Source organism: Talpa occidentalis, unplaced genomic scaffold (assembly GCF_014898055.3).
Source record: "Talpa occidentalis isolate TD23 unplaced genomic scaffold, MPIMG_talOcc4v2.1 talOcc4.10, whole genome shotgun sequence".
NCBI classification, from domain to species: Eukaryota; Metazoa; Chordata; class Mammalia; order Eulipotyphla; family Talpidae; genus Talpa; species Talpa occidentalis.
Window position 1 is genome coordinate 37,769,318 of NW_023600993.1, and position 23,935 is coordinate 37,793,252.

Consider the following 23,935-nt stretch of genomic DNA (forward strand, 5'->3'; position numbering starts at 1 on the left):
CTGCCCAACCTCAGCTACCGGGGCTGCCAACCAGCCTGCTGGGTATGTTCCCGCAACTTGGAGCAACTTGAAGAGCCCACGAGAGTGACAGCCAAGAGCTTGCTCCCCAGCTCAGGAATCGGGTAACTTCCTCATTTCAAGGGGGACCAGCTGCACACAGCCACACTCACCCCCATCACTGAGACACTCAGATTGTTCTGCAGGGATCCTACGGAGCTTACCTAGAATTTGTATTTCATGTAGAAAGAATTACCTAACATAGCTAGCGTGCATCAAATACTTGTTAAATTACCTGGTGTTGTCTCCCATTATTTTGCAGAGAAATGGTGCCCTGCTTGGAAACCATGTCAATCATGTTAATAGTGATAGGAGAGATTCCCTTCAGCAGACCAATACCACCCACCGTCCCCTGCATGTCCAAAGGCCTTCAATTCCACCTGCAAGTGATATTGAGCAACCGCTGTTTCCTCCAGCAGGAAATTCGGTGTGTCATAACCATCATAACCATAATTCCATAGGAAAGCAAGTTCCCAGCTCAACAAATGCCAATCTCAATAATGCCAATATGTCCAAAGCTGCCCCTGGAAAGCGGCCCAGCATTGGGAACCTTGAGCATGTGTCTGAAAATGGGCATCATTCCTCCCACAAGCATGACCGTGAACCTCAAAGAAGGTCCAGTATTAAAAGGTAACCTTTAAAATGTGTTTGCACTCGGTACTGTAGTGTCAGCCCAAGACGGTTCTTCAGCTCGATGCTCTGGCACGTGTGGGAGCTCCCCTGCTTTAGAACGTGGGAGCATACAAGGTCACGGCCTCTCGGGCACTGGCCACGTGATGGCCCTAGGGATAAGGGGCTGTCTGCCTCCTGTGCCCTGCTCTGTGGAGAGCTCCTTAAAATGGCAGTTCTGCAGACTCGACCCTCTCCAATTTCGCCAACATGCTTTGTGACAGGGACTGGCAAGCTTTTTCTTACCAAGGACGTAGCTAAACTTCAGTTGTGGACACGGAAAATGTAAACTTCGTATATTCATGGGATGAAATGTTTTTCTTCTTTGGATTTTTTTTTTTTTTTAATTTCAGTAAAAATGGTAGCTTGTGGGCCATACAAAACCAGGGGCCAGCCGTGTTGGACTGTGGCCCATAATTTGCCAGGCCCACTCTGGGAAGTAGGCTGACATCTGCATTTCAAATTTTGTTGGCAGTATTTAACTTTGATCTTCTCCCTCCCTCCCATCTTATGCCTTTCCTGGATAGAACTCGCTATTATGAAACTTACATTAGGTATGTGCGCGCCGCCTGTGTTTCTGTGTTAAAATCTGTGTGTTGTGTGACCATCTGGCCTCTCTGACTACTAATAAGAGAAATTCCTTTGAGCCATTGAGGGTATTGGTGCTTAGAGCTTTGGACTCAGCACTTAGTGGTAGTTGCTTCTTTCTAAGAAAAGGAGTTTTAGGCTCCAAAGCTGCAAAGGCTCCATAACTATCTGACAGTCCTACACCAGGCAGCCTTACAGGTTAGCCCTTGCAGGGTCCACGGCCGTGCTGGGGGAGTCCGCCATGCACTTAGTTATATCAGATGGCAATGGTAGCAACTTGAGCCTAAAGAGGGTGGGGAGAGTGAAGAAATTAGAGAAAGCAAAGGCCCCCCTTGGAGACACATGATGTCACAGAGCTTTGGCTGGTTTTCCCAAGGACTGAGGCCAGAATCGGGGGTCCTGGGGGATGTTATGACAGTCCTGGGGTGAGGAGTCTTAGAAAATAGTGGACATGAGGGTCTCTTCCAGGACAGTGTATCCAAATCTCCCGTCACCCTGGCTGGGTCAGATGCAGTGGGGCAGTCAGTGGTAAAGAGCCCTCTTGGTGTCAGGCTCTGAATTCATGCTGGGCCAGGATAGGAAGGAGTGGGGACCACAGGAGATAGTGAGGAGATGAGTCCCAGGCTCTCTTTCCCCCGCATTGCAAGTGTCTAGGCCCATTTTCTTGCTCTGGTCCCCAAATTACATCTACTCCTTTAGTGCCAAGACCTCTGGACACAGTGGCATGGCACTGTCCAGGGTGCTGAAGCCCCCAGCTTGTGAAGCCCCCCCCCCACCTCCACCCCCAGACACAGCATCATTTCTAGAGGCTTTAATTACTCCAACTCTTGGGGCAGGTGCCCCAGGGGAGAAGCAGCAGCACTGGGGCCAGGACTGCCGGCCCCAGGCTGAGGCTGCAGGATCGTCTGGCCCCTGCCCTGGTGCTCAGATCCTCTCTCCCTACCACAGGTCCGACTCAGGAGATGAGCAGTTCCCAACCATTTGCCGGGAAGATCCGGAGATACATGGCTACTTCAGGGACCCCCGCTGCTTGGGGGAGCAGGAATATTTCAGCAGTGAGGAGGGCTACGAGGATGACAGCTCGCCCACTGGGAGCAGGTGAGGAACCCTGTGGCGCAGGCTGACACGAGGATGCCTCCGGGCACATGTGGGCGACCCTGGGAAGCAAAACAAGAGCGCGAAGTCCAGGCCAGGGGACGCGACAGGAGGCGAGAAAGGGCCAGAGAGAGGCAGAGCGAAGGCTCTTTCTTCAGCCCTCTAGAGTTATTTCTGCCACAGGCCTGTGAGACCTTCTAGTAAAGACTCCAGAAACATGAGCTGGGCCTGCCTCATGGCAGTTTCACCCCTTTCCAGCAATCCCCTGCCTCCTGAGAGATCCATTTGAATTGAGTGGATGCTGAGCGTTCTGACCTGGGGGCTCTGCTCAGCGGCTTGGCCGCCCCATAGCTTCGGTGGTGCCTTAGTGAACAGTGCCCACTGCCTGTTCCCATCCATGGCTCCCTCCTGCAGACAAGGGATATGAAGTCAGAGCACAATGCTCCGCACAGGTGCCTCTCCAGGCTTCTGTCCTAAAGAAAGAATTTTGAGGGTAAGAAAGGCACTTTGCTTTAGGACACACAGCAGGCTGTACAGGGGGACAGACGCCACCTGCCACCCTCTGTAAGATGCATCTTGCCTTGACCCGGGAGGCCCATGAAGCGGAAGTGACCTCTTCCACAAAGTAGCACGGCTGAGCTGTTAGTGAACGTGATTCTCACATTTCCGGGCCAGCCACACCCTGGCCACTGCCCCTGCCCCAGCGGTTGCGCCGTCAGCCTGTCTCAGGGCCTGGCTTCTGGGACCATGGTTCTGAACCAAATGGAATCAGAGTTTCCTTTCTCAGGGCCTTTGCTCACACTGTGTCCTTACCCCATCTCCACTGACCTCGTTCTGCTCGCTCTCTGAGGGCCTGCTCTCCAGAGTCTTGCCTCTCATTTCCCTGACTAGAATTGAAGTGCCACCCCCTACTCCCTCTCCCCTGCGCGCTTCCCTTCCAGCGCTGCCATCTGTGTGTCTGGTACTGGTTAAGCTCCTTGACGGCGGAGACCGTGCCTCAGGCATCTTCCCTGCCCGGCACCGGGCAAGGGGCAGGCACTTAGAGAGGGCTCTCAAGAGAAGGGAGCAGTTGCAACCCACATCTCACCCGGGGCTGAGGCTGCCCCAGCGAGGGAAGTACCAGCACCTCCCTCTTCATAGCCGGGCCACCTGAATCATCCTGTCACGGCCCTTGCCCTCCCTCTAGAATCTTCAGTGAAGCCGAGGACTGCCTTGTTCTCAGTTGGTCCTGCTGGTCCAGGGGAGGTGGGGAGAGGCCCGACCGTAGACGCGGGTCTGTCAGAGCTCAGGGACAGAGCTTGTGAACTTGCACCGCCCATGCTCTTACTCTCTCTTTTGGCTTCTGGACCACCAGGCGAAACTATGGCTACTACAACCGATACCCAGGCAGCACCTTGGACTTTGAGCGGCCCCGGGGCTACCACCACCCCCAAGGCTTCCTGGAGGATGACGACTCGCCCGTTTGCTATGATTCCCGGAGGTCTCCAAGGAGACGCCTTCTACCTCCCACCCCAACATGTGAGGCCAGGTTTTTTTATTTTAGGTGAAGCTTCCCAGAGAGTGGTGCCTCCTCGGCTTCTGTCCTGGGGGCGTGAGGCTGGCGTGGTCCTGCATGTCAGGGACCTTCAGTCTTCAAGTCCAGCCCCCTGGTCGGAGATACCCCGGCTCTCCTCGCCTTGCCAGCGTGTGTACCGTGTGACAGCTCAGCCCACTTCAGCTGTTCTCGACTCTGTGGTCCTAGAATTGCACAGCACGTGGCATCTGCTGAGGGGCTTTATGTGCACATGATCGCTGCCTGGAGCCTGGGTCCATCCTGGAGGGCAGGCAAGACGGGTACTGTGGAGCTGCCAGGTCCTCTCTGTGGACAGGCTGACCATCAGAGAGGAGAAGCATCAGCCCAAGGGCAGAGCTGGACTTGCACTCAGGCCTGTCTTGCAAAGCTCTACACCTCTGGGGCCCCCTGGGGATCCTTGGCGCCCATCTTGCCTCAGTCTCCACCAGGGGTGCTCTCCCTCCTCGCCTCTTCTCCATCTTTTCTTTTACCTTTGCCTCATGTCTGCCAGTGTCTTCTGCTCACGGGACAGGCTTTGGCCTTGGTGCTGACCATCCTGGGGTCTGTGTTCCCATCCTGCTGAGAAGGAACAGGGGCTGGCTGCTCCTCACCTGATTCTCTTGCAAAAGTGGTGTAACTGGTTGCTACCTGGAGCTCTGGGTCACCCTCCTAAGGAACTTATGCCAGGGAAAGAAATGTAGCAGTGGCTTTGGCTGAGCTGTTGATTTTGGACTTATGGGCATTGCGTTCATGGTTAAAAGAATGGCCATATCTGGTCTTTCTGAGGAAGCACAGTTTTGAGCAGGAGTTGATCAGTAGCCAGCAGTAGCTGAGACACTGGCTCTTAGTCCGCTCCCTTCATGCACAGCAGAGTGTGTCTGGGTGGCCCCCGGCCTTCTGCCTCACCCCAGCTGTCATTCTTGATGGGGTGTGTAATCAGATCCCTTTCCATGATTAATATTTAATTGCTCAGCCTCAAACATGTGCTGCCAAACAGCAGCTCTGGTCTCTATCACTGGATGGCACATGGGCAGGTGAGGCAGGTGGAGGCTCCTTGCATGTATGAGCCCACTGCCAGGCACCGCCCTTTGGCTGCTGCAGTAATGCCCACGGGGAGTGAGGAACCTGGGTGGCAAGTAAGAGGTGCCCTCTTAGTTTGTAAGGGCAAGTAAATAAAATGTTTTGTCTGCCCTGCTGTCCATCAGTTCAGACATGGGCAGGGAGAACACGGTACTCCTGGGCCTCCGTTCTCAGCTCTGTGTCCTTAGCTCCGTGGGGTTACATCGTTCCTCAGAGACGGATGTGCAGAGCGAGCGAGGGCATGTGTGTTTGTGGGCCCATTTCAACACTGAAGGGCGCTGTTGGAATGAGAGGACTGGTGGTTTTCTTACCCTTGCTCAGCCTCTGGCCGCACCATCTGGTCTTGGGTCCTGGAGGTTGTGCTGACAGGGAGGCTCTTCCTCCTGAGAGCGCTGTTAAATTCACCTTCGCACGATACATGGAGGGAAGGCTGGTGAGGATGGTGCACTGGGCAGCAGTCTGTGTCCCACGTAGGCAAGTCGATGGGGAGGCCCTGGTGTCCCCACGGTGCACACTAGGCCCACGCCAGGGCTGGATACTGTCTTTCTTCTCCCCATTGGGCAGCAGTTGGGGCATAAACCTCTATTCCTGGTGACTATAAGCAGGACAACTGTGGTCTTCAAAGTTACAGATGTTTTTGTTTGTTCGTCTTCGGTGTTAGAGAAGCTGGAGGTCTTGCCAGTGAAGGAATTTGCTTATTAACTGGTTGAGTTGACAGGGCCAGTAGCAAGTCACTCGCTTTAAAACCGAGAAGTCAAGTGACATGGTGTGTCCACCAGAGACACAGGGTGTCTGGGAGGCAAGAATGGAGCAGTCAGCCAGCGTCTGTGGAATTCTAGAGTCATGTTGTGTGCTTGACCCCACAGCATGTAGGGCCAGGGGCAGAGTCGGGACCCTTCCCTCAGGCCACCTCCAGCTCCTCCCCCCGAGAACAGGCACAGCCTTTAAAAGAAATCACCTTGAATTTTTTAAAAACACACTTTGGGCTGCTTCTTTCAACCTCCCGTTTCTTTCAAGGTACTGAGCCCTCACCTCACTACCTCATTCTCCTCCTTGGATGGGTCACTGCGCACGTCCCCACTGAACAGGCAGGGGGCACCCCAGCCCCCCCACCCCGAGGCCTGGCGTCCCAGCAGATTGTGTTTCACAACTGAACCGTTTGCTTTGACTCCTTAGCCCACCGGAGATCCTCCTTCAACTTCGAGTGCCTGCGCCGGCAGAGCAGCCAGGAGGAGGTGCCCCCGTCCCCGGCCTTCCCCCACCGCACGGCCCTGCCTCTGCACCTGATGCAGCAACAGGTGAGCCAGCCGCCGGCCTTGGCCCTCTGCCTGCAAGTCCCCTGTGTGGGACGCACCCGCAGGAAACCGTCTTACCCTTGGCTGCCAGCCCGGGGAGGGAAGGAGAGAACCTTCCTGTGCACTCTGCTTCAGTCCTCTCACCCTGCCCAGGCGATCAGATCACGAACTCCAGCTTACGCGTAAGCAAACATCAGAGCAGGGAGGGGAGTGACCGAGCTGACCTTTGAGTCCAAGGCTGCCAGCTTCCAAAGCTGGGTGCTCAGCCTAGGTGCCCAGTCTTTTCTCCCCCACATCTCTCCTCCACAAGACAGAGCCTGATGGTGACTGCTTGGCAGATTCTGAATGGCTGCTGCTGCCCTTGACTTGCTCTGAGAGTTGTTCCTTTATTAAAACACATGTCTGAGCCCTCTGCGGTCCCCAGGGTGGCCCGGCCCGAGCCCACTCGTCTAGGCCATGCCTCACAGACAGGAACACAGGCTTCTCCCTCTCTGGAAAGAGCACCTCAGAGATGCTGTCCACTTAGGTGTGTGTGTTGCGGGGGTGGGGGCGGGATCGAGGAGAATTCAAATGTGTGCAAGCGCCGGTCTGCTAGTCTGCGGAGCTGGCTTCTCCCGCAGGTTTCCTCCAGGGCCCTGAGCACATGAATGCAGCTGCCATTTCAGTTCTCCTATTTGCCTTTTTGCTTCTCCACCTTCAATTTTTGTTAATTTTATGTCCATTTTGCTTTACGGTGGCCAGCAGACGTGGAGGTCTAGAGAGACTTGCGTGTGGCAGTGCCCTTGCCCTGCCTGACCTGCTCTGATGAGGCTCACATCTGTCCACATCTGGCTCTCGGTGGTCTTAGCAGTTTGACCAGGGTCCCGTGCTGGCCAGTCCTGTATGTTCCCTGGACTGGGCCTCGGCGTGCCCCTCTGCAGGGTGGGGCTGCCGGGGTCAGGGGGGCTGTTGCTGCGGTGCAGCTGTCGTGGAGGGAGTGGGGCTTTCCTCACGCTTCAGGGCAAACCGAGGAGGTGTGAGGCTCTGCGCCAGGGTAAAGAGAACCGGTTGTGTCTCCCTGCTGGTGCTGGCTACCATCAGTTTGCCATGAATTCACTTCCATATCTAAACCCAGTGTGACCTGGTGAGATGTTCAAACACCAGTGCTCGTTCATCTTCCCCGAGTCTTCATTTCAGAATTTGCAGCTGACTCCTACTTGGGAACAGTCACAGGAAATGCCTTATGGATTTGGGGGGGCAAAGAAAACAATATTGTAGAAAGCCACATTGTAGCTTGCAGTTACTCAGTTTTCTCCCTGTGCTAGTGTCCGAGGCCGTGAAAGTGATTCTTACGTGATCTGCTTGAAGGAAGCCTGAAGCCTGGACCTCCGGTCCTCCCACTGCCCCCTCTCTCCTCAGATCATGGCAGTTGCAGGCCTGGATTCAAGTAAAGCCCAGAAGTACTCACCGAGCCACTCCACCCGATCGTGGGCCACCCCTCCAGCGACGCCCCCATACCGGGACTGGACACCGTGCTACACGCCCCTGATCCAGGTTGAGCGGTCCGAGGCCCTGGACCAGGTCAACGGCAGCCTGCCATCCCTGCACCGCAGCTCCTGGTACACGGATGAGCCTGGCATCTCCTATCGGACTTTCACACCAGCCAGCCTGACCGTCCCCAGCAGCTTCCGAAACAAAAACAGCGACAAGCAGAGGAGCGCAGACAGCCTGGTGGAGGCCGTGAGTATGAGCCACGGGAGGGCGGCTTCGGCACGCAGCAGTAGAGCCGCGGAGAGCCCACGCAGCGGCGGCAGCTGTCAGGGCAGCGGCTCTCAGGCAGCGGGCTCCGGAGCTCAGTGGCCTGTGACCCTGGACACTGGCCGCTTCTCAGCTGTGGGGATGAGCCCTAAGGCCTGGATACAGAAACTGACCAGCACTGCCCAGTCTCAAAATTAGCTGCACGTACACAGCATCGTGTGTGTTGTCTCTAGTGGGTTTCAGTCTTGTTGGACCGCATGGTTTTTGAGGGTCAACATTTTCCAGGCCCAGGTTAGTTACATTTAGTCATTGCAGATGAGGAGGGGAGAAAATATGATTGCCTGAGTCTCAGAAGCGTGTCATGCGGTAAGTGCTTGAAGGGGGTTTCCATCAAAGCCATAGAATGCGTTCCCTGATCTTTCCTGTGCAGGTCCTGATCTCTGAAGGCCTAGGCCGGTACGCAAGGGACCCAAAATTTGTGTCAGCGACAAAATATGAAATCGCCGATGCCTGTGACCTCACCATTGATGAGATGGAGAGCGCGGCCAGCAGCCTGCTGAATGGGAACATGCGAGGCCGGGCCAACGGAGACCTGGGCCCCCTCGCTCACCGGCAGGACTATGAGCTGCAGGACTTCGGGCCCGGCTACAGCGACGAAGAGCCAGACCCTGGGAGAGAGGAGGAGGACCTGGCGGATGAAATGATATGCATCACCACCCTGTAGCCCGGGGGCGGGCAGGGGGCCAGGGAAAAAGTGCCTCGTAGTTAGGAAAGTTTCGGCACTAGTGTGGAGTCCACATTCAAGCAGACTTTTGTACAGGTGATGTCACGCCTCCAGGAAGCCATAAACCTGGTAGGGAGCGGCCCTGCACCTCGTGCTCGGCCCCAGCTGCGGGAAACAGTAGCCCAGCCCTCGGGGAGAGGACCAGCGAGGAAGTGGGGCAGGCCCTGCCTGCTTGCCCAGCGTGCACCGGGGCACCTCCCCACACCCGCCCGCCCGCAGGCACGGTGGGAAAAGGTTCAAGGTGATGACGATCACCATACCTGTCATTACCTCAGCCATCGGTCTAGCATATCAGACATTCACTGGGCCCAGCATATCCATTTTTAACCCTCCCCCCAATACACTGCTTCCTGGTTCCTGTTTAGCTGTTCTGCAGGACAGTGCGTCAGTCAGAACCCACCTACCAGCCGTCATCCTGAGAGGGGAGCAGGACCTTATACATGAGGTGTTCTGCTCTTGACGCCAGTTTACACCAGAGAGCATCACTCAGAGGGTCGGTTTCTGACTGTCAGGCTAAGGGCAACTAAGGGTAAACTGGAATAATAATGCACTCGCAACCAGGTAAACTTAGATACGCTAGTTTGTTTAAAAATTATAGATTTACTGTACATGACTTGTAATATACTATAATTTGTATTTGTAAAGAGATGGTCTATATTTTGTAATTATTGTACCGTATTTGAAATGCAGCAATATCCATGGGTCCTAATAATTGTAGTTCCCCACTGAAATCTAGAAATTAGCATTTTTACTCAGACCACACAGAAGTAGAAGAAATAGAGCCAATTCTCATTTATTCAGTGAAAATCTTTTGGGGGCAAAATTTTGAGTTCAAAAGAACTTGACACTATGGAGATTTTTCTAAAATATTTTGAGTCACTTTACATGAGACATGCCGGACGACTCTTCAGCCTTGTCTTTGGGCAAGAGTTCTGATTTGATAGTGTACCCTTCAGTCCACCATGGGTTGCAAGCGTCTGTCTTGTTTTGTTTTACCTTACCCTCTGCTACGTTCAGAACAGAGTAGGTCAGGCTGGTGACTCTGACCCTGTGGATTCACAGCTTTGGTTTTCTCAGCTGCCTCCTGCTCCCCGGGGTCAGCTTTGCATCCCTGGTACAGAAATCCTGTTCCCCTGCTCTGGCCCCCTGGGGACTGGTGATGCTGCTTAAGAAGTAAGGAGTGTGGGGCAGAGGGCGCACAGTGATCATCTACAGGGTTAGAATGTTAGGGTCTGTACAAATTGTATTGTTGCCTTTTTACAAAACATTGCTGTACTGTGTGTTCTCTTTGAGGGCTTTTATATGCAATTGAATGAGGGCTGAAGTTTTCACTGGAATGCACTCACACTCCGACTGTACTTCCTGATGAAAACCCACTTTTGGATCATTAGAACCATCAAGGCTTCTTTTTCTGTTCACAGAACTATGCCGACATTGTCAAGTTACCTTGGCAGGGATTCCCTGCAGTCAACAAACAGGTAGCAAATTTTGGTTCAAAAATTTTAAATACATAGACAACCTGTTAATGTCTTTGTTTTTTTGTAAATAACAACTTTGTTACAAAGACCTTACAAACCTCTTCTTAAGACATTCTTATTCCAGATCCAGGCAAAAACACACAAAGGTTTGTAAATGACTATTTCCTGACAAATGCTTTTTTATTAAAATGCAAAATGATCTTCAGAACAAACTGTGTAATAATTTCATTGTATCTGGGAGCTTCTCTTTGTGAAGAGCACCAGCGAGAGCTGCAGAAGAGGCCGGGAAGACGGTTGTCAAGAGAGGGTAGTGCTCCCCCTCATGGCTCCTTCGACCCCTGAGGTAACTTACTGCCAGCTGCAGGGAGCACGGCTTCTCCTTACAGGGCTAGCGCCGTCACCTCCATCACCTCCGACTCCGTGTCTCCGGTGGGTACTGGTCTCACTGACTTATTAGCAGGGCAGAATCGCCCTTCCTGGATGCAGTTTTCTGGTGTAAGTGATTTTTCCAGTCAGTATCTACAAACTGGCTGCATCACTCCCAAAATCTGTCTTCTTTAAGCCTGGTTCAACCTCTGGTCTAACATCGCATTTATTTTTTTGTAAGAAAAATTTGAAGTTGTAGAGCATGGTTTTCTTCTTTGTTTTAAGAAAGTTTGAAGATTTAAACTTGTTCCCTTTTTGGTTCCCTGCCAGGCTCCTACATAGAAGTACTTTTGTTGTGTGCTCAGCAACAGTACACATGGTTTCTTTAACATTGTTTTCATAATGTCACAAGATAGAAGTGGCAGCTACAATTTAACTGAATCTGCGATTTTTTGGTCTAGAATGCGGGGCCCCTGCTAGTCCAGGATGTGCGTCCCAGCTCTGTTCCGAGATGTTTCCAAATCAGCCCAAGGCAGGGAAGGGTGGTTTGTGACAGCCCCAGAAGCTTCTCAGTGGCTTTTCCCCACTTGATAAACCCAATTGCTGTGGTCCTAAGTTTGTGAAAGAAACCATGGCAGTTTTAGTTCATGTTTGTTGTTTTTTTTTTTTTTTTTTTTTTTTAACAGTCTTAAATGTCTCTGCGAGTTGCCCACATTCCTGAAGAGGTTATCATTATGACGAGCAGTTGATTTGTTCTAAAAACTGGTTAGCGGTAGAGGTGCTGCCTGGTACTTTCTGCTTCCTTATTAGCCTACCCAGATTCAGACTCCAGCCATGCTTACATTTGTTGGAAAGGTTTTTATTCCTCTAAGGTGTTTCTTCTCTGCTAGGGACGTGACAGGGCAGGCCAGGAGGAGCAGCAGGAGCCCTTGCTGCCAGCGTGAGAAGGGGGCTCTGCAGCATGCCCTGTGGGGGTGGTGGCAGGTTCTCAGGACAGCGTCTGTGGAGGGGGTACATTTTGTTCTGGACATGAAGAGAAAAGCATCTGGTGTTCAGTCTGCTGTTAAGTTGATCAGTGGAAATAGGAAACCACCTTTGGGTGGAGGAACATGGTTTGACTGGCGAGAACTGATTTGAATTTATCGAAATGATGTGCTGGAAGCAGAAAGGCTGTATGTGAAGCCACTAGAGTCTTGTTTCCAGGACCCGCCCTTCCAATATTCAGTGTTCCTGTACCCGTGTGTTCTGTCCCTTGTTTTACCAGGAAGGCCCCTCTGCCGATGTAGCAGCTTAAACCCCGGTTTCTTCTAAGGGGTCAGTGTTCCTCAGAGCCTGGCCACTAAGCACATACATAGCTTCCCATTAGGCTTTTTCAGCCTTGTTTTGAAGAGTGCACTCTTCCATTACTGGCTTTTTTGCTAAGGGGCTTACCTGACAAAGTGCCAGCTCCTGCCAGGCTGGGTGCTGAAAGGCCTCCATGTGCCCAACAGACCGCCCGACTGCAGCTTGTCTCCCCAACTTGAACCAGCCCCACCCTGGCTCCTCAACCAGCAGCCCTGTCTTTGTGGCCAAGGTTCCTCAGGACAGTCGGACATTCAGTCCACCCTGTTGTTGCCCCCGGGGCCACCGCTCCGTCCAGATAGCGGTCACACTCCCGTCAGGACTGGTGGGAGCAACTGCTTAAAGTCAGAATATGCTCTCCTGTGTCCAAACCCCAACAGCAGTTTTCCACTTTGGCTTCTGGATATGTGACACTCATGGTCTCCTTTGAAACTTCTGTCTGTAGCTAGACACGTGTGATGGAGTGGGAGAGGGGCCTGGGTGTGGTCGAGCTGTTTGCACACCACTTTGCTTATCTTACAACATAGCAACAGCAACAAACCAGCCATTGTCTCAGAACACCACAGGCCACAAATAACAGCCGTGTCACCGGCCATACCCACCCCAGAGAAGCAGGTCAGTGCCATGACAGTCATGCCCAGGACTCCCTACACTGCTCACTGTGGACTTCTTGGCACTCAGAGTGGTGGGGCTGGCTACCTGCACTCCTCTGCTGTTCCCGCACCCTGACAGGTGGCTCCCAGACACAGATGATGGTGACCGCGACCCATGGCGGTGAGGCAGGTGGGGAGTCTCTCAAGGAGAGAGATCTTGGCAGATTAAGAATTTTCTTTCTTGACCCTCCTTTGGAACAGAATGTAAAGAAAAAACAGGTAAGATTTAAATAAGAACTGCCTAAAATTTCTAAAGGAAAGACAGGCGTGACAGTTTTCTTCACCTTTCTCAAACATAAGTTGACACCGTCAGGCCTCTCAGCCACCTCAATCCACACTGACCCCCGGGGCAGCTTGAAATGCCTCATTTTCCTCCCATCGTTCTGGGCCCAGCCCTGCAATTCTCTTCTTCCCTGCCATGGATGGTGGCTTTGGAGAATTTTCAGAAAAATCAATCCAAATTGTATTTGGTTTTCATTACCTTGTAAGAATCATGTGGACACAACATACCACTTCAAAAATAAGTTCTCGGGTTCTGTTATTACATTATAAGAATTTTAAAGATCAAAGGGCTGTTTTAAATGCTACTTGAATGTTCCCCCCCCAGTATTCAAATCTTTGACTATTTTTCTTCCACTCAGCTGCATTTTTACAGGACCAGAATGCATAGTTTTACTTGCCTGCCCTTTCTGTCTTGGCTCCACCCTGGTCTGTTCCTGTGGACATCTAGAGAAAAAGAATTATCCAGTCCTGTCCACTGCCCAGTGTCTTCCAGGTGGAGAGGAATGCACCCCCTTGGACTAGCTGCTTCAACATGGACTGGTGGCCTGGTATGTGGAGGGTTTGCTCTGGGTTTGCTTCCTGGTAATAGGAACATCATTTAAAATGCTGCATCATCGTGAATGAAACCTGAGAGAGTTTCCCTTGGGAAGCTTCCCTCCTTGAACAATGTCCAGAAATCATTTCAGTGGAATGATCATGTTTAATAGAGCACCAGAACACTGGAGAGGTGGCCACCAGCCCCTGTGGGTGACCCGACCGAACACTAGTTCTTGCCTCAGTCTGAGAGTGAAGTCAGGAAGCTGCAGAGGAAGGAAAAGGCTGTGTTTCTTCTAGCAGGCAGCTCTCCCTCTGAACAGGGAAGCTGGCGGCTATGTGCATGCCCAACCTGAGCATGACTCTGGCCTCAGCCAGAAGCCTGTAGTGGAAGATGTCTTGGAAAACGCAGTGCAGGTCTAGCTGGGCACAGCGCCCGGCTCTGAGAATAGTTTAGATAAGGCATTTTGGGGCTTGCCTTCCCAGGGGGGCCTGGGAGAGGACCCCTTCCCTCAAGTCCAGCAGGACTGAGGCAGGCAGCAGGAGCAAGACCCTGGGTGGGACAGCACCATGGAATAAGACAGAGGATAGGGTGGGACTTAACCATCCACCTCTGCTGGCCTCCCTTCTGCTATTCCTCCAGGAGGCAGGGACATGCTGGGAGAAAGAAACCTGACTCACTGGCAGCACTGGTCTCATTTCCAGTTTGCAGCCATTGAATCCTAATGTTCTAGACAGTTTCAGGAAAGAGCCTTTGGAGCAAGGGCTAGGCTGGCCCACTTGGCTCATCAGGGGCCTTCTCAGACAATGACTGCCTCAGCGCTGGGTGGCCAGGCTCCCAGGCTTGTAGACAGGGACATCCTTGTCCTGGAGTGCTGGCTGGCCCTTAATGATGTCAGCTGTCTTCTCTGCGATCATGATTGTGGGGGCATTGAGGTTGCCGCTGACCACACTGGGCATGATGGAGGCATCGACCACCCTGAGGTTTTGCACCCCAAGCACCCTAGTCTGCGGGTCCACCACAGCCATGGGGTCGGAGGGCTGGCCCATCTTGCAGGTGCACGAGGGGTGGTAGGCACTGTCTGCTTTTGCCCTCACGAAGGCGTCGATCTCTTTATCGGATTGCACCTGGCTTCCTGGCTGGAGTTCTTTACCCCGGAATGGGGCCAGGGCTTTCTGTGCAAAAATTTCTCTGGTCAGCTTCACACACTGACGGAAGTCCTCAATATCATTTTCTGTGGAGAAGAAACAGGTGAGATGACTCCTCTGATCATGCTGGCTTTACAGGAAGATTCTCGGCATAGAGAGGTTTAGTTAGCCCCCTGAGGGGACAGTTTGAGAAATGGAGGTCTGAACCACCGGGTTAACTTGTCACCTACCAATAGGGAACTCTGCAACCAAGCAGAATCCCAGGATGGACAAAGTCTGCCCTGGGTTTAAATCCAGAGTTCAGATTTGCGTAAAAAAGCATGGCTGTGAGCACCTCCTGAGACGTTACTGGGCAATACCTGCCAGATGGGCAGTGCTCATTTTTGCTGCATGCAAAGAGGTAATAGCCGGAAAAATGCTATGTGAACCATATTTGTAGTTGGCTCCCCTTGCACTTCCTGGTATGGTAGATTGATCTGAAAGTTGCAAACTGACCCAGGGCACTAGGAAGCATGTCCAAATTTACAGCCTAGAATGATGGGGTGGAGCAAGGGAAGAGGGTGATGTGTCTTCAGAAAATGTGATCTGGAGAAAGGTTCAGGGACAGATAGGAGCCCCATAAAGGCACACATTCAGTGAATGATCCCACAAACCCAGGCCTTGGGGAGACAAAAGTGGGTGAATTACCTGTTGACAAGTAGTTGGGTTGGATCACGGGGTGGTCCTGAGGGTTGGCACTTCTCAGTTTGAGCCAGCCCACACTCGTGCCCCGCATGGTCCCCACATGCACCTAGAAGAACCCAGAGGAAGCAGTGACCTCCGTCAACCCCTGGACTAAGTAGCTTAGGCCCCGAGTTTCCTGTTGACCTAGAATACCTGCCCTGAGCTGGGTGCCTGCTTCTCCTTTCCATGCTCCATACAGACTGCTTCACTCCTGGTGCTGCCTCAGGGAGATTCTGGGCTCCCCAGTTCCACTCCCCATCCTGAAGACCTTGCTGCAGTCTGGAGAGTGCCGCAAGGGGACTCCGAGACCAGTGCTCACCTGATAAGCATCCTCCTGTGTGGGGGCCCGCCCATGGTCAATCACTTGGGATGGCAGGAAATGGAACTGGATGTCTGGATGGGGGACTCCAGGCTGGCTCCGGATGAACCCACCTGTTTCCAGATGGGCTGTGGCTCCATCACCTGAGGGTGGGAAGAAAATGGAGCAGGTGAGCAAGAAGGGTAGGCAGCCATGCCTGGTTTCCTCTCCTTTTCCTGGGCAGCTTCTCTAGTGCCTAGACCTAAGTCCTCAATTCTGTTTCCTCTTTCCCCCAGATGGGGAAAAATATCAGCTGCATGCCAAGAATCTTTAGTTTTGCCCCCTCTTGACTTCACACTGCCCCCTCAACTGTTAGTTGGGGATGGAAGCTCATGAGGAGTGGATGCAGGGCCAGGCTGGTTTCAGGCCTGTTTCCTGCAAGATTTACATCAGAAACCCAAGCTGCTCCAGCCTTACCTTCCTCTTCAGGCCCACCAGAAAATCTCATCAACTTTAGCTTTAAAATCAATCTTGAATCCATCTAACTTGGTTCCATCGCACTCACCCTGCCCTTTATCCAGCCCAGATCACTTCTTACCTGGCAGCTCTGGTGACCTCTCTGCTGGTGCTCCAGATACCTCTGTGCCCCCCGCAGCCCAGCCTTCACGTCATTGACCTCAGTCTTCTCAATGCCTGCTTGGCCCTCATGTCCCAGACCCTCCCCGAGTGCTTTCTCCTGAATGTGCTGCAGTCTCCCTGCGCAATGATTAGTTCTTCAAACACGAGATGTCTAGCTTCAGGGCCCCTACACACAATCTTCTGCCTCTCAGATCCCCTGCCACCATTCTCTAACATCCTGGTCTTTCCTTCACTTAAAACTTAGCATGTTTACTTGGTTTCTTTCCATTGTCCCCACTAGAATGTAGTCTTCAAGGAACTCCTGGCATCCTCCCTTCTAGCACAGTGCATGTGGGAGAAAGAGATGCTGACCGGATGAGGACTTCACAGCACCACTACCTTGGCAGTACCCTGACACTCGACTACAAAACAAACAAAATGCTGAGAAGTGGATGCTGGTTCTGTAGAAGTGTCCCCTTTGTGCTTTTTCTCCTAACTCCTTGAACCCCAGGTGTTAAACATCACAGGGCCATCCTAGTCCACCTGTGAGGAAGAACAGCACCAGCCTCCAAAGAGTCTCACCCCATGCCGGCCCTGTGCTAGTCAGCCAGTCCTCACACCAGCTTGTCAAGCAGGAATTGGAGAGACTGAGGTAAATGATATAACTTGGCTTAGAACTAACAACCCGAGGCCAGAGTCCTTGCTGGGCACCTCAGAAGGTGACTGTGCTGCCCATAGCCCCCCTCTTCCAAGCTCCTGGAGGAGCATGCCCACCTGTGAACTTCCAGAGCCACTCTAGACCAATCCGGACCTTGTTCAGGGGCTTCTGTGCCGAGTGGAGGGTGATGGGGCGGGTGCACGCCTGCTGAACGTACAGCTCCAGGTGGTCCTGCAGGTTCTGGCCAACTCCTGAAATGGAGGGTGTAGGTAAGAAAAATGACTAGCCAGAGGATTTAGCTTCTCCAGTCACCTTGGTCTTGAAAACTTCTCCCCCCAGGATGGTTCTTAGAGCCATCCAGGTGCCCCCTGTCAGCTCTGCCCTCGGTGAGGGCAGCACCCACGCTTCAAGTAGGCACTGCTTACTGAGAGGTCACTGATGGAGTGGCAGCCCCGTCCCTCACCACTGCCTTTAGGCTCATGGGAAGAATAGGACAGTTCTGAGGAGCAGGACTCCCATCCCCACTCCATGCTAACACAATAAATCATTTGGTTCAGCAGACACAGCCTTTGGGGAGCAGCAGAGAAAGGAGCTCACCAGGAAGGTGACACACCACCGGGATGCCCAGTTTCTTCAGGTCATCTGCATTCCCGATGCCTGAGAGCATGAGCAGCTGTGGAGAGTTGATGGCACCTCCACTCAGAATCACCTCTTGGCTGGCATAAGCCTGGAAGAGGGAAAGGATCATGTAGGTTACACTTCCCAAGGAGCCCCAAAATGTGGTCTCAGTATAATGTACCCAAATGCTGTGCCGGGATTGTTTACAGGCCTGTGAGGGAGGAAGAGATGTGTTAGTGTGTTCCTGTGTGAAAGCACCCCCCAGGTGCAGCTGTGGTGTCAATCATCAATAAAGTGTGGTTCTTACCCTGATAAAGTGCAGCGGTCTTAAAAACAGGGCTACAGTACTTGAATGCGATAAACCCAGGCATTCAAATTAAGCAAGCCATGTGCCAGACCTCCGAGTGGGATAGAGAACAAACCTGGCACACAGCACAGTGGGTGGAACTCGATCACACTGATGGTCCTTAAATTCTCAGTATGAACTAGAAAGGCGTGGAAGGTACTAGGGGGCTGCTCTGAGGTGCAGAGTGGCAGATGGTCATGCCGTCATCACAGTGCTGATAGGGGTGAGAGCATGACAGCTGGGCTCACTGCCCAGGCCCCCGGGGGAATTTGCTCACCCTGTGGCTCTGGCCGTTCTTGAGATACTCCACGCCCACTGCACGGTTGCCTTCAAACAGCACCCTTCTCACAAATGTCTGGGCCTCAGCAGTGAGGTTAGGGCGGCTCAGTGCTGGGTGCAGGTACGCACAAGCTGCACTCCAGCGTTTGCCTGCAAGACACAAAGGAGATTAGGTGCAGGGCCTGGGGAGGGGCTAGAAAAAAATTTGCCCTTCCCTTGACTCTGCAAGTTCAACCTTCAAAATAAAGCTAAAACCACCCAAGTCAAAGTCTTATCTACCAGGGCTACCTGACTAAAGGTGGGAAAACAGCCTTCACCCTCAGCATGTGACAGAGAAGAACAGGAGCTGTTGACTAAAGGGGGGAGAACCCCGTAGATGTGGGAGCCCTGGATCAATACTGGCTGGCCTTGCCTCAGCCCTGCTGGAAGCAAGGTGTTACTGCTCTCTGCCTCAGTTTCCCCACCTATAAGTTTCTAGAGGAGTTGGGCTCTTTAGCCAGACAGCTGACTCTCCTTTAATCACACAAACTGGGGGGAAGAGGGTGGGCCAGGGAATGCCAGAGTTGTCACCATTTCTAAGTCATTTCTCAATGGCTTTGGGTTGTATTCCTTGGCCTACAGGGGAGTGTGGTATCACATCCCTTCAACCTCCTATCTGCCCCAATTTAGCCACACTTATGGAACATATTGGGGACAGATAGGATGGTCTTTGATAGAACCAGAAAGATGGGGAATAGACTCACTACTACCTTCATGGATAGTCATGTCCATCCATCCGAAACCTTCTTGCTGGAAGCCATTCATGTCCTCAGTGAAGGGGTAGCCAGCCTGCTGTGCCGCCTCCAGGAATGCCTGGTGCAGTGGGTGGTTGGTCTTGCCCCGGGAAACACGCAGTGGCCCCTCACCACCACGGTATGTGTTGGCCCCCAGTTCGTGCCCTTGCGCTTTGCGGAAGTAGGGAAGGCAGTGTGCATAGTCCCAGCCCACAGCACCTTCTTGGTGCCAACGGTTGTAGTCCTCAGCATGCCCACGGATGTAGACCATGGCATTGAGGGAAGAGGAGCCTCCCCAGACCCGGCCCCGTGGCCAATACATCACACGACCGTCCATGCCTGCCTGTGGTTCTGTGTGGTAGCACCAGTTGTACTTGTCATCGCACAGGTTGGCCACGAGGGCAGCAGGCATATGGATCTTCCACAAGAGCCTCTTGCTCCCTGCAAGCATGTCCTTGGGCCCTGCCTCCAACAGCAGCACACGCTTGTCAGGGTCTTCCGTGAGCCGCCCAGCCAGCACACAGCCAGCGGAGCCTGCACCCACCACCACATAACTGTATTCGTCTCTCCTCGTGGAACTCACACTGGCCAGAGCACGGATGCCTGGGAGCCACTGCTGCGTCAGGGCTCCAAGTGGGCCCAGGCACTCTTGCCTCCAGCCTCGCAGGATGCACCACATGCTTTCAGCACAAGACTTCTTACATTCACGGAGGGGAATGTAATACTTCACTTTTCCTGCAACAGGAAAAGAGGCTTTAAAAATCTTCGCATGTGTATGCAGAATCAGCCTAAATCTGGAGCAGCCGTAGCAGTATAGCAAAGTTCATCAAGTGGCCACCCGGAGTGGGGAAGGGCAGGCCTGACTGCTCTTCCCTCCTCTGGGGAACTAGGAGGAAGCAGGTGGAATCTCAGCCTACAAGATCTATACCAGGATTGAGAAGCACAGAATTGGAGCAGGAGAGAGGTCCCTCTCCAAACTTAGTGGGAATTCCCCCATAACGGCTGTCCTGTGTGATCTGTGAGTGAACCTAAAGGCTGGGCAGGAGTCTGTCAGCTGGAATGCAGGTGAGGTAAGGGGGTTCCAGATGGAGAAAGAAAGCAGGGCTCTTGTACTTATTTCTCATCTATTCAAGATGATTACTGAGCTGCTCCCATATGACAGGTACTGTTTTGGCTTTAGCAATACAGAAAAAAAGAAATCTGCCCTCAGAACTGATGGGTCTGGGGCCACAGAGGCAATGAAGACTGAAGTAATTGAAAGAAGGTCAGAGTAAGAGATTCAAGACTTAGAGTTCAAAACCTTTGACCTGAGGCCATAGAATGCTCTAGAGGGTTTTCTGGCAGGCAACAGAGTCAAAGCTGCAATCTTCAAATATCAATATTTAGAGTGTTAGAGTTTAAACAAGGAAATGCCAATAAAGAGTCCTTCCACAACAATATTCAAATCACTCCCAACCAGTTTAGTGCGCAGAGGTAAAAGAATCAGGGTATCCAGTAAAGTCCACCAAAATAAGAACATCTGACAAAGCTTCATCCATGAGGCTCAGCAACACAAGGCCTGTCCTGGACTAACAAGGTGTGAAAACCAATAAATTTCTGATAATTTCCTTTGCCCCTTCCATAAGCCTGCGCCAAGTAACAACAGGAGGCTGTCACTGGATGCAGGGTAAAGGTAAGAGTACAGAGAAAAGTCCTGGCCCCTCTCCCCATGCAAGCACAGAAGAAAGGTGTCTGGGCTTCCTGAAAGCTAAGTGTGAGGGAGGGACACTGAGAACCCCCCAGTGCTCTAGGTCCTAAACTAGCACAAGATAGCACCACTCAGCTCCTAACTACACTGACTCAACATTCCATAAAAATGAGCTGACAGAAAAAAGGGTATACCTTGGTCTCTATTGTCCTGTTATACACAAGGTCTAACATTCAATAAAAAATTGAGACAAGGGGCCTCCCCTGTTGGCACAGGCAGTTGAGTGCAGCACTGTGAAGATGTCCGCAGCTGTCTGCACTGCAGGTTCGATCCTGGCTGGCCAGGGAGATACCCACATGGCATGGCAGACCTCTCCTGTCACGTCTGCTGCTTTCCTCAGCAGTGTATTTCGGTCCTTCTGCCTGTTCTGCTCCCCACTCTGTCTCTGGTGAACCCTCTCACCCTCCTGTGCCTCTGGTCTGTATGAATAAAGAAATCTTTAAAAACAAATTAAGAGGGCCTCCCTGGTGGCGCAGGGGTTAAAACACAGCCTATGAAGCAATCCACGGCCACTGCAGCATGAGTTCAATTCCCGGCCGGACAGGGAGAAACCTACATGGCGGGACAGACCTCTCCTGTCTCGCCCGCTGCTCCCCTCAGCAGTGTACTTTGGTCCATCTGCCTGTTCTGTTCCCTGTTCTGTCTCTGGTGAATCCTCTCACCCCCCCATATCTCTGGCCTGTACCCCAATTCTTAAAAAAAACAAGAGACAAAAAGACACCCCCCCCCAAAAAAAAAGATTCATTACAAAGAGATAAAGAAGTTAACAGAAGCAGACCAAGGAACAACCCATCGAGATGTCAGAACTATCAAATATACCTTAAAATAACCAATTTTAACACTAAAAGAGAAGCCAAAGCAATTCTGAGAAAAAGAATAGTAGTATCACAGTCCAAGACTTTATGCTACACATTTATAGTAATCAAAACAGTATAGTATCAGAATAAAGGTAGACACAGAACAATGAAATAGAATTGAGAATCCAAAAATAAACCCACACTTTTATGGACAGTGCACATATTACAAAGGTGCCAAGAGTATACAGTGAGGGAAAATTGGACAGCCACATGCAACAGAATCAAACTAGGTAACTATCTCACACTCACACAAAAATTTACTCAAAAGGAATTAAAGACTTGGATGTAAGACCTGAAACCATGAAATACAAAGAAGAGAATATACACCCCACAACTTTGGATTCAGGGATGTCTTTGGGGACTCAGTGGCCAAGGAAACAAAAACAAAAGTTAGAAAAATGTGCTACATCAAACGAAAAAACTGCACAGTGACAGAAACTGCCATAAAATGAAGAAAAAAAAAAAAACACCTTCTGAATGGGAGAAAAATCTTTGCATTTCATACATCTGACAGGGGGCTGATATCCAAGATCTATAAATCTCTCATACAACTCAACATAAAGAAAATAAATGAATTAAAAAATGGGCAGGAAAACTAAATAGACACTTCTCCAAAGAAGACATACAGATTGCAATGCACAGGAAAAAATGCTCATCAACACTTTGTCAGGGAAATGTAAATCCAAATCACAATGAGATACTACTTCATATCCATGAGAATGGCCTGTATCAAAAAGACTAGGAAAGATTAGAAATAAGTGTTATGGATATTAAAGCTTCCATATCAAGGGCATGGAAAAACAGGAACCATCATACACTGTTAGTAGAAATGTTTATTGCTTTAGCCCTAGGGAAAACAGTATGGAAGTTTCTCAAAATACTTAAATTTATCATATGATCCAGGAATTCCATTTTAGCTATCTATCTGAAGAATGCAAAAACAACTAATTCAAAAGGATATATGGACTCATATGTTCACTGGAGCACTGTAATAGCCAAGTTATGGAAACAACCAAGTGTCCAATGACAGATGAGTGGATTAAGAAGGACTGGTGTGTGTGTACATATACACATACATACATACACACAAAGGAATGCTACTTAGTTATAAAAAAAATGAATGATTTCCGGGTCTCCCCAGTGGCGCAGTGGGTTGAGCGCAGTTCTGTGAAGCTGTCCGCAGCCTCCACAGCCTCTGCAGTGTGGGTTTGATTCCTGGCCAGCCTGGGAGATTCCCACATGGTGCGGCAGACCTCTCCTGTCTTGCCCACTGCCCCCCTCAGCAGTGTATTTCGTCAGTCTGCCTGTTCTATTCCCTGCTCTGTCTCTGGTGAATCCTCTCACCCTCCCGTGCCTCTGGCATGTATCCCTGTGCTTGTATAAATAAATAAATCTTTTTTTAAAAAATGAATGATTTCCATTAGTAACAATGTGGGTGGAACTAGAGGGGATAATTCTAAGCAAAATAAGCCAGAAGGAGAAAGACAAATAACAGGTCGTTTCACATATATGTCAACTATAGAAAAACAAAACAAGGAACCAAACCAGTAACAGACCCTAGAAGTCTGACTGCAGAGTTGAGTCTACCAGAGAGGGAGTGGGAGAGTAGAAAGCGAGGTGTGGAGGGGCCTAATAGACTATGATGGAGGACTATGGGTGCCTTGGTAGGTAGTGGTTGTGGTGTGGTAAGATACATCTGAAGATGTGTGATCTTAAAGCTCTGAATCATATACAGTGTTGTAAATCAATATTACCACAATGAGAAACTAATACAATAAAAAAGAAAAAAATGACACCTAGGTACAATCATAATCAAATTGCTGAAATCTCACAATAATGAGAAAATCATCAAGGTAGCCAGACACCCCGCCCCCCAAAACAAACATTATATACAAAGAAATAAATACAAAAGTGACAGCAAACTTCTGATTAGAAAACAGTCAATCCAAAAGATAATGGAAGGATAATGACAACTCTAAAGTACTGAAAAGGGGTTGGGGGGAGAATTAAAAAAAAGCAGTAAGCCTAGAACTCTCTATATCCAGTGGATATATTTTCAAATATGAAAGAGAACTAAAGATGTCTTCAGAGAAACAAAACCCAGTGGACCAGCAAATTCAAGATATGTTAAAGAAAGTTCTTCAGGTAAAAGAAATATGAAACCAGATGGATATTTCAATGTATACAAAGAAATGAAGAACAATAGAAATTCATTTCCCATGACTGCTATAACAAATGACCATCAACATGACAGCTTAAGACAATACAAATTTGTTCTCTTACTGCTCTTGAGATCAGAATTACGAAATCAGTTTCACTGAACTAAAGTTAAGTTATTGGTAGAAAGGGTTCCTTCTA

At 50.9% G+C, this 23,935-nt stretch overlaps 2 protein-coding genes across 26 annotated transcripts in view; one reads left to right on the plus strand and one right to left on the minus strand.

Annotated features, from left to right (window-relative positions):
• CACNA1D (calcium voltage-gated channel subunit alpha1 D) overlaps window positions 1-18,081 on the plus strand; it is a 477,528-nt gene extending 459,447 nt beyond the window's left edge. For 23 of the 25 annotated variants that reach the window (XM_054694641.1, XM_054694649.1, XM_054694656.1 and 20 more), the window contains 9 exons: window positions 320-687; window positions 2,263-2,412; window positions 3,764-3,927; window positions 6,218-6,339; window positions 7,735-8,055; window positions 8,504-13,525; window positions 15,583-15,871; window positions 16,601-16,951; window positions 17,515-18,081. In XM_054694641.1, coding sequence (XP_054550616.1) covers window positions 320-687; window positions 2,263-2,412; window positions 3,764-3,927; window positions 6,218-6,339; window positions 7,735-8,055; window positions 8,504-8,797 — 1,419 coding nt within the window. In that variant the 3' untranslated portion in view covers window positions 8,798-13,525; window positions 15,583-15,871; window positions 16,601-16,951; window positions 17,515-18,081. The other 2 variants (XM_054694644.1, XM_054694646.1) reach the window with 2 other exon arrangements.
• Window positions 9,177-23,935, minus strand: part of CHDH (choline dehydrogenase) — a 36,940-nt gene continuing 22,181 nt past the window's right edge. The window contains exons 3-9 of the mRNA XM_037530681.2: window positions 18,950-19,708; window positions 18,199-18,350; window positions 17,555-17,684; window positions 17,074-17,208; window positions 15,703-15,845; window positions 15,348-15,450; window positions 9,177-14,746 (exon numbers count right to left, since the gene is read on the minus strand). Coding sequence (XP_037386578.1) covers window positions 14,328-14,746; window positions 15,348-15,450; window positions 15,703-15,845; window positions 17,074-17,208; window positions 17,555-17,684; window positions 18,199-18,350; window positions 18,950-19,652 — 1,785 coding nt within the window. The 5' untranslated portion in view covers window positions 19,653-19,708 and the 3' untranslated portion in view covers window positions 9,177-14,327. The remainder of the gene's footprint in view (window positions 14,747-15,347; window positions 15,451-15,702; window positions 15,846-17,073; window positions 17,209-17,554; window positions 17,685-18,198; window positions 18,351-18,949; window positions 19,709-23,935) is intronic.